The 18,748-nt window shown below is 42.3% G+C and overlaps 1 protein-coding gene across 2 annotated transcripts in view; it reads right to left on the minus strand.

Annotated features, from left to right (window-relative positions):
* LOC106586800 (VPS10 domain-containing receptor SorCS3) overlaps positions 1-18,748 on the minus strand; it is a 207,559-nt gene that overhangs the window by 20,272 nt on the left and 168,539 nt on the right. For both annotated transcript variants that reach the window (XM_014174471.2, XM_014174489.2), the window contains exons 11-16: positions 17,305-17,407; positions 6,495-6,571; positions 6,193-6,284; positions 4,573-4,680; positions 3,980-4,097; positions 852-985 (exon numbers count right to left, since the gene is read on the minus strand). In XM_014174471.2, coding sequence (XP_014029946.1) covers positions 852-985; positions 3,980-4,097; positions 4,573-4,680; positions 6,193-6,284; positions 6,495-6,571; positions 17,305-17,407 — 632 coding nt within the window. The remainder of the gene's footprint in view (positions 1-851; positions 986-3,979; positions 4,098-4,572; positions 4,681-6,192; positions 6,285-6,494; positions 6,572-17,304; positions 17,408-18,748) is intronic.

The following is an 18,748-nucleotide window of genomic DNA, read 5'->3' on the forward strand; positions in this document are numbered from 1 at the left end:
TTTTGTTCAGTATATAACCTCTGATTTCAGTCTAGTCACTGTCCCACTTTGGAATCAACCCCTGGACCTTTTGTTCACAGCACAACAGAACAACAGGCCGGTGCATTATCACCCTCTTACACAATACGTAATCAGTGAAGATTTCAGCCCTTGACTAATGTGAACACTTCAAAGTCAATTAAAAGTGTTATTGTTTTTCACTCTGAACATTGAAGTTTCTCAAAGAGATGAATTTCACTGTAGAGAGAGTGAGTGAGAGAGAAAGAGAGAGAGAGAGAGAGAGAGAGAGAGAGAGAGAGAGAGAGAGATAGACATGCCATGTGGTCAGGAAGTTTGTGAAATGTATCATATAATAATTTCAGTCCAAAATAATTAAAAACAACTATCACTGGAGACTGATGGATTCTAATTACAACTCATACAGTCTGACCTGACACTGCTGGCATTTACAAATGTATCATTGCTGTTCTCTTCCCTGCCTTTTGAAGATAAAAAACAACAACCTACAGTCCCATTAACACCCCTCATCTTCTCTACGTTATTATAAACATCGCAAAACAAGCTAAGCAGAGAGACAGACGTTAGGAGCAAATTATCCCCCAAAATATCTGATAATTGGAGTGCTGACACCGAAAATTAACCAAATTAATGGGATCCTGAAATAGTGTATTAAATCCAAAATTGGCTTAAATGGGACAACATACACAAAGCAACACACAACATCTCTCTCTTTTATGGACAATGATACTTCTGTTGATCTACTCATGTTTAGATTTGTGATAAAAATACATGTTTTCACGTGTTCTATTTTACTGCAAATGTGAGTTATTATACTAGTACACTATAATTACCACTCAAAGTCGTGGGCCCGACAGATACACGACTCAGCAGAGAGAACTTTGGCGTAGTCTTTTCCCAGCATGCAATAGTTTCCTGGTCTGCGTTTCATATAGATCTGTTTCTGGCCCATCACACACGGCTCGCCCTGTGAAACACATACAGGATATCAATCCATATTGTTAACGCACATGGGATTACAGTATATAATTTTCAAATGTCAAATTCACATAGAACAGCAAGTCAAACCATTCTTATGTTAACCTATTGAGCTTATTGGAACTAGCCAAACACTGTAAGTACACTGCATCTACCTTGTAAAAACATTGGTACCCGGAGGAAAATGGGGGAGGGTCATGCTTTTTTAATTTCAGTCAGGGGGAGGGTTTCTTATTTTTTTATTTTGGCCAGGGGAGGGTCAGGTAATTTGTAATCGATTAAATGCCAAATTACTCAGGTTTTGAGAATTATTATACTATCTCGATGTGTGCCACTACTGTGGTCACAATCAAATGATCCATAGACTATACTATATGCTATAAGCCTAGGCTATATGAAGAGCATGCTAGGAGAAGCACAGGGCAGAGTTACATTTCTAAGAAAATGTACTTCCTTCCCTAGGTTTTGCGTTGCTGTGGTGGTGTATAGAAAACTAGGTTTCACAGCATTACACACTGCAATGGATAGGCGTTCCCAATCATGAGCCCCGGCCTGTCCTGCTCTTGCTGATGTAAACCCTTTTGTGCTGCCTAACAAATGAATGTGCTGTGTACGATGGCACTTCAGGAGGCGAGTCAAAGACTTATTCCGGATTTTTTATTTTATTTGTCCAAAAAAGTATAAATCTGTGCTTGCAGACTAGGCCTACTTATGCCCTGTTCAGTTTGAGAGGGGGAGAACGAAGATGAATCGGAAGACCAGAGGTGAACTTGCTACTGATAGAATTGATTTTAATAAAAACAATATGTTTTGATGCCCATAATGAAGCTATTTATCAGAGTTTTTGACCTCACAATAAGCCATATTCAAGTCATTTACATAACTTACATTACTATAAAGCAGCAGCAGTTCAATTTGACTTTAGGCTACTAACAACAAGAGGGCTTTGTGTTGAAGACTATTTCTCTTATTCAATAAATAAGAGGTAGGTCTACCTGTTTGACAGATTAAATTATAGTCTACTATCCACAGACTGTCAGCCATTTCCTTCAGTCATCATACACTCCTTAAAAATCTGTGTCAGTGAAGAGCTTGGTGTGTTAAGTTAAAACCAGGGCTCGAATTGAGGAGGTATGTGAGGGCATTGTGGCTTTTGTTAAAGAGCATGGCTCAAAGCATAGGTCTACCCCCTTGTTAGCTTGTTATTTTGGAAATAAACGTGTATGGACCTGATTATATGAAGTGATATATAAGGACACTTTAATTCGCAATTCTTTTATGCTAGAAACAAGCTGTGAAATGCCGGGTAAACACAAGACTCCGATGCATATGGGATATCTTTGGTTTGTCTCTGTGACATGCAGAGGCTGCGCTACAACCTTCTATAGCCGAGGAGACAAGAAATGTACTTTGTTTGGGAAGTAATGTGTGGTTCTGTCACTATCAATTGACGTTCAACATTTCAACAGGCTATTAAACAACATACTAACTCTAAAATCAGTCAGGACCAAGCCAGGTAGCCTAAAAAGGAACAAAAATGTATTGTTATATTATTATTTCCAGGCTTTAGCCTGCCATTTAAAAAATCAATTGAGAAACATTTGTGACATGCTACAGGCTGGCAGGGGTGCTCAGCATTTCAACAACATGCCTATACAGTACATTTCGCATTTAGGCTGTATTAAATGAAATAAAATAAATTACTGCGAATTAAATAGAAACACAAGTTTGGCTAGTCTTTGGTTTGAGGATTGTGTCGTGAGCTACAATATGCATGCCTAGTTTGTTAATTTAGACTAGCAGATGCTCTTCTACTCCCATGCCTTAATCACAATCTACACAAATCTATTTTGCAGCAACAATATCTGTCATGTCCTGATCTGTTTCCCTCGTCCTTGTGCTTGTCTCCACCCCCTCCAGGTGTCGTCCATTTCCCCCACTTATCCTCTGGATATTTATACCTGTGTTTTCTGTCTGTCTGTGCCAGTTCGTCTTGTTTGTTCAAGCCTACCAGCATTTTGTCTCAGCTCCTGTTTTGCCTAGTCTTTTTCTCATCCTCCTGGTTTTTGAACCTTGCCTGTCCTGACCCTGTACCCGTCCGCCTGACCACTCTGCCTGACCCTGAGCCTGCCTGCCGTCCTGGCCTCTACTCTGGATTATCAACCCCTGCCTGCCTTGACCTGTTACTTCACACAGTCTGCACTTGTGTCTTACCTTGATTCCCAATAATATCATGGAATAAAATAGAAAATGATAGTTTCCCAAATGACATTTATTTTTGCTATGTTAAACAACTAATGGCTTTTTCTCAAATGAATTGATGATCATGTACTTCAGTTGTAACTGGTTCTGTTGTGCTCACTTTTTACAGTTGATAGGCAACTTTAGCACTGTTGCAGACAGACTATCCTCTATTTTAACAATAGCCTGTAGAGAAATCCAAACCTCTCTGGTGCTGCAGCATGCGCTCATTCGTTGTCATGCTCTATTTTGCTATTAAAAAAAATTCTGCCTGTCTCCAGTCATGTAAAATTATGTAGAATTGCATGAAATGTGTTAATAAAAGGCTTTTTTGGGAATGCAAATAAGATGATAGATTCATGCAGTGCTTTTGTTATAATTTATATATTTTCACCACTACCCTTGTCTGCGGTGGTCTTTGAACCCACAACCTTCTAGCTACTTTGCCATCTAATAAAATGAAGAACGGTTTATGGTAGGCATGTTCTCTGCTATCCACCTAATTTTTTAAATTATTATTTTGGGTATATGGGAGGGACACTTGTTTTATTTTTACCCTTAATTTTAAGGGAGGGTCGGGTAAAAATATATTTTACTGAAGGAAGGGCCATCCATTTTCATTTCAGAGAGGTCCGATTTTCTCCAGGTATCGCCATTATAAATAACGTACAGTCCCTAACTAGCATGCAAATGCATTGTTATTAGGTAATAAGGACACATATTGATACGTTGGACCGACTACCTTGTTGTGAAGGTGCCACGTCTGATAGTCTCCTTCTGTACATTTCCTGTTGAATATGGACTTGTAGTCTATCTTGATAAGCTGCCACTCAGACCTATGGCTGAAATGTCCAAAAAACCTTGAGAAACCAAAGGATGGATACATAAGTTAATATAACTTGACAAGGGTTGTCAGCGCTACAAGGTTTCACCAATGGGGCATTCAGTCCTAAGCTAACAGACTGACAACCCTTATGAATCAAATATTTTCTCCCATTTAAATGTCTGTTAATAAAGATGAGACATCAGCAATTGTTGAATTAAAATTCCCCCCCATCCCCTCATATCCTCCCTCCAAGAGGAACAGGGTTCCCAAGAGAACAAGATGGAGAGACAAATTATGTCATCCATCTCATCCCGCCATCCCCTTCCCTTTCACCTAAAGGAACAGAGTCCCAAAACAATGGAAGACAGAAAGATTAAACACGTCATCCCTCCTTTTCTCCATCTCTCTAAGACTTCCTAGGGAGGACAAAATAATGTCATCCCCCCGTCATCCCCCCGATCATTCATCACTGCATGTCATCCCTCGATTACTCTATTGTCCCGACTCACGTCATGATCTGGTTCTCTGTCCCGGCCTCCACCAGCATCCCATCCACGAACAGAGGCACCAAGGAGAAGCTGTGTCTGGTCCACTGACGCCCTTCATCAAAACTGATTCTGTAACAGAGTCACAACACAATAACACATTGAATGAATCCCAAATGACACCCAGGGTCTACAGGCCTCTGGTCTAAAGTAGTGAAGTTTACTAGGAAAAAGGTTGTCATTTGTGCTGCAACCATTCACATCTCAGACTGGCGGTAACAAGAAGGTCAATATTCATCATTCTGACTTGGAGTGCTGATCTAGGATCAGTTTTGCCTTTTAGATCATAGTGAATGAGATTATACGGACCGGTGGGATCTGATCCTGGATCATCATTACTACTCTGAATTCTAGCCCTGATGCTCTCAATTACAGTGAGTTCATGGAAGATCAGTGGAGTGAATAGTCTCCATAGACAGTCACCCGCTGAATCTCAGGTTGTATCTAATAGAAGAAGAATAAAACAACAGAACTGTGTTTGACTATCAAAGCGTGGAGGCATAACAACTTGAAGAGAAAACTCAAAGTCTTGTGGTCTACAGTGAGGTGATGTAGAAGAAAAAACATAACACACAAAACAAACCAGAATAGAACCGTTTCATGTTCGAACGACGACAAAACATGGGAGGTGTGGGGAGACAAATAAAAAAAATAAAAAGAGAATGGGCAACTTTCATCCTCCAGGCCTGTTCTCTATTGATTCTGACATCTCATCAATATCACTTCAGATGTGAGAACACTGGAGTACTGTGTGTGACAAGGTTGGGAACAACACTCAACAATGCAGAGTCTTGCACTAGGATACAAGAAGCAGCAGCCTCCTTGTTGCAGCTTCCATCCAAACCTCCATCAGCGAGCATGCCTTTATCTGGCTAAAAGTTCAGACAACAGACAAAGTATTGATACATATCTATTAGGAGGATACCAGGGCCAGGAAATGTTTTCTGTTACCCTAGCTCTGAAGAGCCAGAGAGAGACGATTGGTTTCTACAGCGCTTGTCTGGGTTCAAATAGTATTTATCTTTCAAATACTTTAGTTGCCCTTTACCTGGCCTAATGGATCCAATGGAATTGGCCCAAAAGCGCAACCCCCAGCCATCTGGCACTCTAGACAATTAAATGTCTCAATTAAACACTGAAAGAAAAAAATACTATTTGAAACCTGGTCTGATATGAGGGCTTCTACTGTGTTCCTTTCCTCCACTCCTGCACTTAAATCATCTAGGAGACACAACCAGGAAGGAAGGAATCCTCCACACTTGACAAGTGCTAAAAGTAATTTCCTAAAGTGATATAAAAAGAAGAGAGATATGGTTTCAGTTGAGTTGGTCTTCACTGAGGCATAACGTAGGCGCTCCAATTTAGAATAGGATGGTCAGTGTTAAAGTACTAAAAGGGGGACTTGGTGAAGAAAAACACTTTCCCCCAATTTAGATTTTTGACAACATGTTTGTATCTTTATTGCATATGTTTAATCATATATAAAGTGAAATTAAACAAGTTTTCTTTACATCAATAGAGGTGCTAACATGTTACAGCAACCAGTTTTCAGATATACAAACACTGAATTAGATTTAAACCTACTGTAAATGTCTAGTGGGGACGGTTGGTTGTGTCACAGCAACAAGGGCTCCTCCTTTATCCAGAAACCAGACGTTGTGTTCCTCCTCGAATATCTGAAAGAGGACACACAGCCCATTCAATATAATATATGATTTACATACAGTTACCGATTGTACACATCTAGCTGAACACTGAGAGTTTCATAACACCTCAAGATCAAAAGGCAGAGACAGCAGTCCAAAATACTTATTTTCCAAACTACAATATTCGAATATATGATTAGAATGCCTTAGATTTTACCCCCAAATTCAGTCCAAACTCACTTGTCTCCAGTTGTTACCAGCATCAGACGAGATGAACATTCCAACGTTATTGTACGACAGCTCAGACCCAATATTCCCTGTGATAAAAATGGAACAAAGCATTAGTTAAATATTCAAATGATGCTGAAAATATGAAGATGGTGTAAATTACAATGAAGAATAGATGCAGAGAAGAGAAGAACAACCATTCATGATTGGATGGATATTGCTCAGTTTTTCTTAAGCAATAATGTAACATTTTAAAATGCAGACCATGCTATTTGCCTAGAGAGTTTTCAGCTATACTTAAGTGGCTGTTTATTTAACACCACAGACGGATGCTGGCACTAACCGCACTCAGTCAGCTGTATAAGGAAATAAGCGAACCAGAGGCGGCGCTCCTAGTGGCCACAGACTTTAATGCAGGGAAACTTAAATCAGTTCTACTTAATTTCTATCAACATGTTAAATGTGCAACCAGCGGGAAAAACATTCTAGATCACCTGTACTCCACAGACAGAGACGCGTACAAAGCTCTCCCTCGCCCTCCATTTGGTAAATCCAACCACAATTCTATCCTCCTGATACCTGCTTACAAGCAAAAAATAAAGCAGGAAGCACCAGTGACTCGGTCTGTAAAAAAATGGTCAGATTAAGCAGATGCTAAACTACAGGACTGTTTGCTACCACAGACTGGAACATGTTCCGTGATTCTTCCGATGGCATTGAGGAGTACACCACATCAGTCACTGGCTTTATCAATAGGTGCATCGAGGAAGTCATCCCCACAGCGACTGTACGTACATACCCCAACCAGAAGCAATGGATTACAGGCAACATTCGCACTGAGCTAATGGGTAGAGCTGCCGCTTTCAAGGTGCGGGACTCTAACCTGGAAGCTTATAAGAAATCCTGCTATGCCCTCCGACGAACCATCAAACAGGAAAAGCATCAATTCAGGGCTAAGATTGAATCGTACTACACCTGCTCCGACGCTCGTCTTATGTGGCAGGGCTTGCAAACTATTACAGACTACAAAGGGAAGCAGCCCAGTGACAAGAGCCTACCAGATGAGCTAAATCACTTCTATGCTCGCTTCGAGGCAAGCAACACTGAGGCATGCATGAGAGCATCAGCTGTTCTGGACGACTGAGAGATCACGCTCTCCGTAGCCGACGTGAGTCAGACCTTTAAACAGGTCAACATTCACAAGGCTGCGGGGCCAAATGGATTACCAGGACGTGTGCTCCGAGCATGTTTTTTATTTAATTATTTTTATTTCACCTTTATTTAACCAGGTAGGCAAGTTGCGAACAAGTTGTCATTTACAACTGCGACCTGGCCAAGATAAAGCAAAGCAGTTTGACACATACAACAACACAGAGTTACACATGGAGTAAAACAAACATACAGTCAATAATACAGTAGAAAAATAAGTCTATATACAATGTGAACAAATGAGGTGAGATAAGGGAGGTAAAGGCAAAAAAAGGCCATGGTGGCGAAGTACATACAATATAGCAAGTAAAACACTGGAATGGTAGATTTGCAGTGGAAGAAAGTGCAAAGTAGAAATAGAAATAATGGGGTGCAGACGAGCAAAATAAATATATAAAGTAGGGGAAGAGGTAGTTGTTTGGGCTAAATTATAGATGGGCTATGAACAGGTGCAGTAATCTGTGAGCTGCTCTGACAGCTGGTGCTTAAAGCTAGTGAGGGAGATAAGTGTTTCCAGTTTCAGTGATTTTTGTAGTTCGTTCCAGTCATTGGCAGCAGAGAACTGGAAGGAGAGGCGGCCGAAGGAGGATTTGGCTTTGGGGAAGACCAGTGAGATATACCTGCTGGAGCGCGTGCTACAGGTGGGTTTTGCTATGGTGACCAGCGAGCTGATATAAGGGGGGACTTTACCTAGCAGGGTCTTGTAGATGACCTGGAGCCAGTGGGTTTGGCGACAAGTATGAAGCGAGGGCCAGCCAACGAGAGCGTACAGGTCGCAGTGGTGGGTAGTATATGGGGCTTTGGTGACAAAACGGATGGCACTGTGATAGAGTGCATCCAATTTATTGAGTAGGGTATTGGAGGCTATTTTGTAAATGACATCGCCGAAGTCGAGTATCGGTAGGATGGTGAGTTTTACGAGGGTATCTTTGGCAGCATGAGTGAAGGATGGTTTGTTGTGAAATAGGAAGCCAATTCTAGATTTAACTTTGGATTGGAGATGTTTGATGTGAGTCTGGAAGGAGAGTTTACAGTCTAACCAGACACCTAGGCATTTGTAGTTGTCCACATATTCTAAGTCAGAACCGTCCAGAGTAGTGATGCTGGACCGGCGGGCAGGTAAAGGCAGCGATCGGTTGAAGAGCATGCATTTAGTTTTACTTGTATTTAAGAGCAGTTGGAGGCCATGGAAGGAGAGTTGTTTGTCATTGAAGCTCGTCTGGAGGGTTGTTAACAGTGTCCAAAGAAGGGCCAGAAGTATACAGAATGGTGTCGTCTGCGTAGAGGTGGATCAGAGACTTACCAGCAGCAAGAGCGACATCATTGATGTATACAGAGAAAAGAGTCGGCCCAAGAATTGAACCCTGTGGCACCCCCATAGAGACTGCCAGAGGTCCGGACAACAGGCCCTCCGATTTGACATACTGAACTCTATCAGAGAAGTAGTTGGTAAAACAGGTGAGGCAATCATTTGAGAAACCAAGACTATTGAGTCTGCTGATGAGGATGTGGTGATTGACAGAGTCGAAAGCCTTGGCCAGGTCAATGAATACGGCTGAACAGTATTGTTTCTTATCGATGGAGGTTAAGATATCGTTTAGGACCTTGAGCGTGGCTGAGGTGCACCCATGACCAGCTCTGAAACCAGATTGCATAGCGGAGAAGGTGCGGTGGGATTTGAAATGGTCGGTAATCTGTTTGTTGACTTGGCTTTCGAAGACCTTAGAAAGGCAGGGTAGGATAGATATAGGTCTGTAGCAGTTTGGGTCAAGAGTTTCCCCCCCTTTGAAGAGGGTGATGACCGCTGCTGCTTTCCAATCTTTGGGAATCTCAGACGACACGAAAGATAGGTTGAACAGGCTAGTAATAGGGGTTGCAACAATTTCGGCAGATCATTTTAGAAAGAAAGGGTCCAGATTGTCTAGCCCGGCTGATTTGTAGGGGTCCAGATTTTGCAGCTCTTTCAGAACATCAGCTGACTGGATTTGGGAGAAGGAGAAATGGGGAAGGCTTGGGCGAGTTGCTGTGGGGGGTGCAGTGCTGTTGACCAGGGTAGGGGTAGCCTGGTGGAAAGCATGGCCACCGTAGAAAAATGCTTCTTGAAATTCTCAATTATAGTGGATTTATCGGTCGTGACAGAGTTTCCTATCCTCAGTGCAGTGGGCAGCTGGGATGAGGTGCTCTTATTCTCCATGGACTTTACAGTGTCCCAGAACCTTTTTGAGTTTGTGTTAGCTTTGGCTTTGCTAACTGCCTGTGTATATTGGTTTCTAACTTCCCTGAAAAGTTGCTGTTCGATGCTAATGCAGAACGCCACAGGATGTTTTTGTGTCGGTTAAGGGCAGTCAGGTCTGGAGAAAACCAAGGGCTATATCTGTTCCTGGTTCTAAATTTCTTGAATGGGGCATGCTTATTTAAGATGGTGAGGAAGGCATTTAACCTGTTAGGGCTAGGGGGCAGTATTGACACGGCTGGATAAAAAACATACCCGATTTAATCTGGTTACCACTCCTACCCAGTAACTAGAATATGCATATACTTATTACATATGGATAGAAAACACCCTAAAGTTTCTAAAACTGTTTGAATGGTGTCTGTGAGTATAACAGAACTCAAATGGCAGGTCAAAACCTGAGAGAATCCTTTACAGGAAGTGGCCTGTCTGACCATTTCTGGAACTTCTTTGCCATCTCTATCTTTTACTAAGGATCTCTGCTCTAACGTGACACTTCCTACGTCGTCCATAGGCGCTCAGAGCCCGGGAAAAACCTGAATGTCGTCATCCCAGCCCCAGGCTGAAACACATTATCGCCTTTCTCAAGTGGCCGATCAAGGGACTCTGGGCTTAGGCGCGTGACCTGACCCCCCCGTCTTTGTGATTTTTTTCCTCTGTTTGCCGAAAAGGAGATTCCCGGTCGGAATATTATCGCTTTTCTACGAGAAAAATGGCATAAAAATTGATTTTAAACAGCGGTTGACATGCTTCGAAGTACGGTAATGGAATATTTAGAATTTTTTTGTCACGAATTGCGCCATGCGCACGACCCTTCTTTACCATTTCGGATAGTGTCTGGAACGCACGAACAAAACGCCGCTATTCGGATATAACGATGGATTATTTTGGACCAAACCAACATTTGTTATTGAAGTAGCAGTCCTGGGAGTGCATTCTGACGAAGACAACAAAAGGTAATCAAACTTTTATAATAGTAAATATGATTATGGTGAGTGCTAAACTTGCCGGGTGTCTAAATAGCTAGCCCGTGATGACTGGGCTATGTACTTAGAATATTGCAAAATGTGCTTTCACCAAAAAGCTATTTTAAAATCGGACATATCGAGTGCATAGAGAGGTCTGTACTCTATAATTCTTAAAATAATTGTTATGCTTTTTGTGAACGTTTATCGTGTAATTTAGTAAATTCACCGGAAGTTTGCGGGGGTATGCTAGTTCTGAACGTCACATGCCATAATGTAAAAAGCTGGTTTTTGATATAAATATGAACTTGATAGAACTAAACATGCATGCATTGTATAACATAATGTCCAAGGGTTGTCATCTGATGAAGATCGTCAAAGGTTAGTGCTTCATTTAGCTGTCTTCTGGGTTTTTGTGACATTATATGCTAGCTTGAAAAATGGGTGTCTGATTATTTCTGGCTTGGTACTCTGCTGACATACTCTAATGTTTTGCTTTCGTTGTAAAGCCTTTTTGAAATCGTACAGTGTGGTTAGATTAACGAGATTCTTATCTTTAAATAGCTGTAAAATAGTCATATGTTTGAGAAATTGAAGTAATAGGATTTTTAAGGTTTTGAAAATCGCGCCACAGGCTTCAAGTGGCTGTTACGTAGGTGGGACGAATTCGTCCCGCCTAGCCCATAGAGGTTAAAAGAAATAACCAGGCATCCTCTACTGACGGGATGAGGTCAATATCCTTCCAGGATACCCGGGCCAGGTCGATTAGAAAGGACTGCTCACTGAAGTGTTTCAAGGAGCATTTGACAGTGATGAGTGGAGGTCCTTTGACCTCTGACCCATTACGGATGCAGGCAATGAGGCAGTGATCGCTGAGATCTTGGTTGAAAACAGCAGAGGTGTATTTAGAGGGCAAGTTGGGTAGGATGATATCTATGAGGGTGCCCGTGTTTACGGCTTTGGGGTGGTACCTGGTAGGTTAATTGATCATTTGTGTGAGATTGAGGGCATCAAGCTTAGATTGTAGGATGGCTGGGGTGTTAAGCATGTCCCAGTTTCGGTCACCTAGCAGCACGAGCTCTGAAGATAGATGGGGGGCAATCAGTTTACATATGGTGTCCAGAGAACAGCTGGGGGCAGAGGGTGGTCTATAGCAGGCGGCAACAGTGAGAGACTTGTTTTTAGAGAGGTAGTTTTTTAAAAGTAGAAGTTCAAATTGTTTGGGCACAGACCTGGATAGTAGGACAGAACTCTGCAGGCTATCTCTGCAGTAGATTGCAACACCGCCCCTTTTGGCCGTTCTATCTTATCTGAAAATGTTGTAGTTAGGGATGGAGATTTCAGAGTTTTTGGTGGTCTTCCTAAGCCAGGATTCAGACATGGCTAGGACTTCCGGGTTGGCAGAGTGTGCTAAAGCAGTGAATAAAACAAACTTAGGGAGGAGGCTTCTAATGTTAACATGCATGAAACCAAGGCTAGCTATTACGGTTACAGAAGTCATCAAAAGAGAGTGCCTGGGGAATAGGAGTGGAGCTAGGCACTGCAGGGCCTGGATTCACCTCTACATCGCCAGATGAACGGAGGAGGAGTAGGATAAGGGTACGGCTAAAAGCTATGAGAATTGGTCGTCTAGGACGTCCGGAACAGAGAGTAAAAGGAGCAGGTTTCTGAGGGCGATAAAATAGCGTCAGGGTATAATGTACACACAAAGGTATGGTAGGATGTGAATACAGTGGAGGTAAACCTAGGCATTGAGTGATGATGAGAGAGATATTGTCTCTAGAAACATCATTGAAACCAGGTGATGTCATCGCATGTGTGGGTGGTGGAACTGAAAGGTTGAATAAGGTATAATGAGCAGGGCTAGAGGCTATTCAGTGAAATAAGCCAATAAACACGAACCAGAACAGCAATGGACAAGGCATATTGACATTAAGGAGAGGCATGCTTAGCCGAGTGATCTTTAGGGTCCAGTGAGTAGTGAGGTTGGTTGGGGTCACGGCGATTCAGACAGCTAGCCGGGCCATGGGTAGCAAGCTGGCAGAAGATGGTCTGTTTTTAGCCACCTCGTGCGTTTCCGTCGGTAGATAAGTGGGGTTCCGTGTAGTAGAGGGGACAAATCCAATTGGCAAAATAGTTATAGTTATAGTGGCCCAAGATAATTGTCCGATAGACCTATTCAGATAGCAGCCGATAAGACAGCTAATGATTAGCGGGCCGCAGATGGGCGTTCAGGTTACGTCGCGACGGAGGGGCCAGTTGGATAACTCCCTCAGGCAGATAACGTCGGTAGTCCAGTTGTGAAGGCCCGTTGGGGCTCCGCATCGGCAGTAAAACGGGTCCGGATATGTGATTGTAGCCCAGGAGTGTCTGATGGAACTCTTCAACTGGCTAGCTCCGGAATAATTGATGTTTGCTCCGGGACCGACGTTAGCCAATAGTCACTTGGATAGCAGCTAGCTAGCTGCAAGATCCAGGTGTAAATGTCCAGAGCTTGCGGTAGAAATCCGGGGATATGGAGAAAAATAGGTCCGGTATGCTCTGGTCTGAGTCGCGCTCTACAAAAACTGGTGATAGCTTTTCGAGCTAAAGGATAGCTGATGACCGCCAACCGTGGTTAGCTGAATACTAACATTAGCCAGTGAACTGGAAAGCTTCTGTTGTGGATTTCAGATTTGAGGTGAATAATACTTTTTTTTTAACAATTGGTGAGGAGGGTTGCAGGAGAGTGTTTTGAAGTTGAGTTTTTAGAATAAAAAAATATATATAAAAAGATATGCAAAGAAAATGTGTAAATATATATATATATATATATATATATATATATATATATATATATATATATATATATATACACGGGACACGACATGACGAGGACAAAGGACGTCTGACTGCTATGCCATCTTGGATGTGCTGACCAATTGAGTCTGTAATACCAACATGTTTAACCTCTTAGGGCTAGGGGGCAGTATTTACACGGCCGGATAAAAAACGTACCCAATTTAATCTGGTTACTACTCCTACCCAGTAACTAGAATATGCATATACTTATCAGATATGGATAGAAAACACCCTAAAGTTTCTAAAACTGTTTGAATGGTGTCTGAGAGTATAACAGAACTCATATGGCAGGCAAAAACCTGAGAGATTCCTTTACAGGAAGTGGCCTGTCTGACCATTTATTGGCTTTCTTTGACATCTCTTTCCAAAACAAAGGATCTCTGCGGTAACGTGACACTTCCCACGGCTCCCATAGGCTCTCAGAGCCTGGGAAAAAGCTGAATGTCGTCATTCCAGCCCCAGGCTGTAACACATTATCGCCTTTGTCAAGTGGCCGATCAGGGGACAGTGGGCTTAGGCGCGTGCACTGGTCGCCCCCGTCTTTCTTTTTTTTCCTCTATTTACCGAAACGCAGATTCCCGGTCGGAATATTATCGCTTTTTTACGAGATAAATTGCATAAAAATTGATTTTAAACAGCGGTTGACATGCTTCGAAGTACGGTAATGGAATATTTAGAATTTTTTTGTCACGAAATGCGCCATGCTCGTAACCCTGATTTACCATTTCGGATAGTTTCTTGAACGCACGAACAAAACGCCGCTGTTTGGATATAACGATGGATTATTTGGGACCAAACCAACATTTGTAATTGAAGTAGAAGTGCTGGGAGTGCATTCTGACGAAGAACATCAAAGGTAATCAAACTTTTGTAATAGTAAATCTGGTTTTGGTGAAGGCTGAACTTGCTGGGTGTCTAAATAGCTAGCCCGTGATGGCTGGGCTATGTACTTAGAATATTGCAAAATGTGCTTTCACCAAAAAGCTATTTTAAAATCGGACATATCGAGTGCATAGAGGAGTTCTGTATCTATAATTCTTAAAATAATTGTTATGCTTTTTGTGAACGTTTATCGTGAGTAATTTAGTAAATTGTTAGTAAATTCCCCGGAAGTTTGCGGGGGGGTATGCTAGTTCTGAACGTCACATGCTAATGTAAAAAGCGGGTTTTTGATATAAATATGAACTTGATTGAACAAAACATGCATGTATTGTATAACATAATGTCCTAGGGTTGTCATCTGATGAAGATCATCAAAGGTTAGTGCTACATTTAGCTGTGGTTTGGGTTTATGTGACATTATATGCTAGCTTGAAAAATGGGTGTCTGATTATTTCTGGCTGGGTACTCTGCTGACATAATCTAATGTTTTGCTTTCGTTGTAAAGCCTTTTTGAAATCGGATAGTGTGGTTAGATTAACGAGAGTCTTGTCTTTAAATAGCTGTAAAATAGTCATATGTTTGAGAAATTGAAGTAATAGCATTTCTAAGGTATTTGAAAATCGCGACACAGGATTCAACTGGCTGTTACGTAGGTGGGACGATTTGGTGCCACCTAGCCCAGAGAGGTTAAAGCAGACCACCATAGTCCCTGTGCCCAAGAACACGAAGGCAACTTGCCTAAATAACTACAGACCCGTAGCCCTCATGTCCGTAACCACAAAGTGCTTTGAAAGGCTGGTAATGGCTCACATCAACACCATTATCCCAGAAAACCTAGACCCACTCCAATTTGCATACCGCCCAAAAAGATCAACAGATGATGCAATCTCTATTGCACTCCACACTGCCCTTTCCCACCTGGACATAAGGAACACCTACATGAGAATGCTATTCATTGACTACAGCTCAGCGTTCAACATCATTGTACTTTCAAAGCTCATCACTAAGCTAAGGATCCTGGGACTAAACACCTCCCTCTGACGGGCCACCCCCAAGTAGTGAGGGTTGGTAGCAACACATCTGCCACGCTGATCCTCAACACTGGTGCCCCTCAGGGGTACGTGCTCAGTCCCCTCCTGTACTCCCTGTTCACCCACGACTGCATGGCCAGGCACGACTCCAACACCATCATTAAGTTTTCAGACGACACACCATGTTAGGCCTGATCACCGACATCGGCGAGACAGCCTATAGGGGGGAGGTCAGAGACTTGGCCGGGTGGTGTCAGAATAACAACCTAGGACAAAAGGCTTCTCAACAGTTTTTACCCCCAAGCCATAAGACTCCTGAACAGGTAATCAAATGACTACCCGGACAATTTGCATTGTGTGCCCCTCCAAACCCTCTTTTACACTGCTGCTACTCTCTGTTTATCATATATGCATAGTCACTTTAACCATACATTCATGTACATACTACCTCAATTAGCCTGACTAACCGGTGCCTGTATATAACCTCGCTACTGTTATAGCCTCGCTACTGTATATAGCCTCGCAACTATTGTTTTTCACTGTCTTTTTACAGTTGTTTTTATTTTTTACTTACCTATTGTTCACCTCATATCTTTTTTGTTGTTGAAATTGCACTGTTGGTTAGTGCCTGTAAGTAAGCATTTCACCCTAAGTTCTACACCTGTTGTATTCGGCACATGTGACAAATAAACTTTGATTTGATTTGATATTGCTCTGTTTTTCTTCAGCAATGATGTAACATTTTCCTCTCTGAGCATATCTCTCCACTTTGTTGATGCCTTGTGATATCCTCCAACCACTGTTCAGTGTCAGGTGTGAGTTTTGAGCTGCATCGTGTTTCAGGGTCACCACCTGATCTCTGCACCAGCTGACTTGTGTGTGTGTGTGTGTGTGTGTGTGTGTGTGTGTGTGTGTGTGTGTGTGTGTGTGTGTGTGTGTGTGTGTGTGTGTGTGTGTGTGTGTGTGTGTGTGTGTGTGTGTGTGTGTGTGTGTGTGTGTGTGCATGCGCAGGGACGAGTGATGAACTGGGCCGAAGCAGAGTGTTGTGTAGAGATACCCGAACACACACTCACACACAAACATAATCTGCTGTGTCATGTGCCCTCAGTCTGCACTGGCCCACTTAAATAAACAGAGTGACTTTGCATCACCAAAATGTCTGTGAGTAAGGACAACATTAGAAGTGCTATAGTGTGTCTCCGGCTAGATTCAGAACATTTATACAGGCTCATAGCGGTTTAGGGATTTCACAGATCCAGTAAGAGATTAGAGGATCGGAGGATGGGACAAACTATTGTTTTGGTGACAGAGTAAATATTGTTCGAGGACAGAGATCAAGATAGCAGATTCATGGATGAAGGCCATTTTTGTTGTTGTTGCTAAGATACAATATTTTCCCACACAGTTGAAGATGAGTTGTTTATAGCTGGACTTGCAGATCCCTATCAGTAATGTTAGGGATTGGATAATCATCATATTATTCACAATCAAATGGAATTTCAGTACTGACCTGGAAAAGATAGACAGCTATTCTTCTTTTGTACCGTTGCCTAAATTGAATAGATGTCTTTCTATTCAGCCAAATGAATTTTCACGTAAGTGGACAATAAGGTAATCTAATCTAATCTTATCTATGAATTGTTCATTCTGTATTCTCTCACCTGTGGCCACTATGATTCCCGGTGCTGAGGCCTTGGTTGATATGCTGCCTGACAGGTAGGGGTTTTCAGACGTCTGCAGTTGGAGATGGAGCGAACAGAAGGGCTGAGAAATGACAGACAGTCCATTATATTTGACGAAGCCATTATACACTTATACACTGGTCAATCAAATCCCCAATGTTACATAGAACACTAAAGGTCCTTTAAATGACCTTTAAAAGCGCACAAAGCATATGCTTTTGAATTCAAGAAAAGGTCCTTGAGATAAGGAACAGAAAAACTGCCATGCTCTCTTTATTAAGCTTTCATCTCAGAAAGCCTGAAGATAATGCCTAATAGCATCCTTTTGATTCTGAAGTCTTCCAGTGACTTACATTTACACCAAATGCTAATAACAATGCTAACATAGGCAGTTAACTATACAAAAAACTATATTTTGTGAACAAAACAAAACATGCTGCCTCTCCATAGTTTGTCTTAATTGTTGTTATCAGTCATTAATACACGGAGGGTCTTTACATAAAATCATCAAGTCAAGGGAGAGAAGGAGAGACAGGGAGACACAGCTGCATGTGAGCTCTCACATTTTTAAACATGTTCTTTTACAAAAAGGTAGATTTGGACTTAGACAAACTTTGATTTTTTTGTCAGGGACATATACAGGATGCTGCCCTCCACAGCATAACCTTCACTCCAGATTCAAAACTCCAAACCTAGAACCTAATTTTGGACCAAATATCCTGGAAGGATTACTACGACCAAGGGTTCATTTTTCCAAGCTATACAGAGAGTGCCCTGGCAAACAAACAGCAGAGACCTGAGGACACCATCCTCCCTGGGACTGAGACAGACCAGATACAACTTCAATTAGCACAGAGGTGTGAAGTGAGAGGTGTCGAAGCATTCGAGCCCAAACAATGGCAGGAGTCTCACAGTCCACCCCACCCAAATCCAGAGGCCTTTGAAGCCCCCTCCCGCTGTTCAGAGACCATCCACTAGCATTTTCTACAAGAAATGCTCCTCCAGAAGTAAAATATTCTCCCAAGTGGGTGTGACACCTACTCCCATTGCCTGCTATACTGCTGCTTGGATTCTACCTGGCAATCTGTTTACTGTCTGCCCTGGCCTGTCTCCCCTGTCTGGTACAGGTACCCCCACCACACACGCACTGTTGGGGCGAGTGACTCTGAACTTACAATGGCTAGCCCCAAGTCGTTCGATTTTTTTCTTGTGCATTTTGCTGTTTTGCTATTTGCCTCATGACTCCTGCATGCTTTATTGACTATGAACTTTCTTGTTAGCCCAACTGTGAGACAGACTGTGTTTGTTCCCACACTCGGGACTCTGACTGTCTAGTGTTTACACAGACTTTTGGCCTCCCATCCTATTCTGACCACCTCTCACCGGCTTTGTATTCATGTTATATGATTGAAATTGCTGTACA

This window comes from Salmo salar, chromosome ssa02 (assembly GCF_905237065.1).
Source record: "Salmo salar chromosome ssa02, Ssal_v3.1, whole genome shotgun sequence".
Classification (NCBI taxonomy): Eukaryota; Metazoa; Chordata; class Actinopteri; order Salmoniformes; family Salmonidae; genus Salmo; species Salmo salar.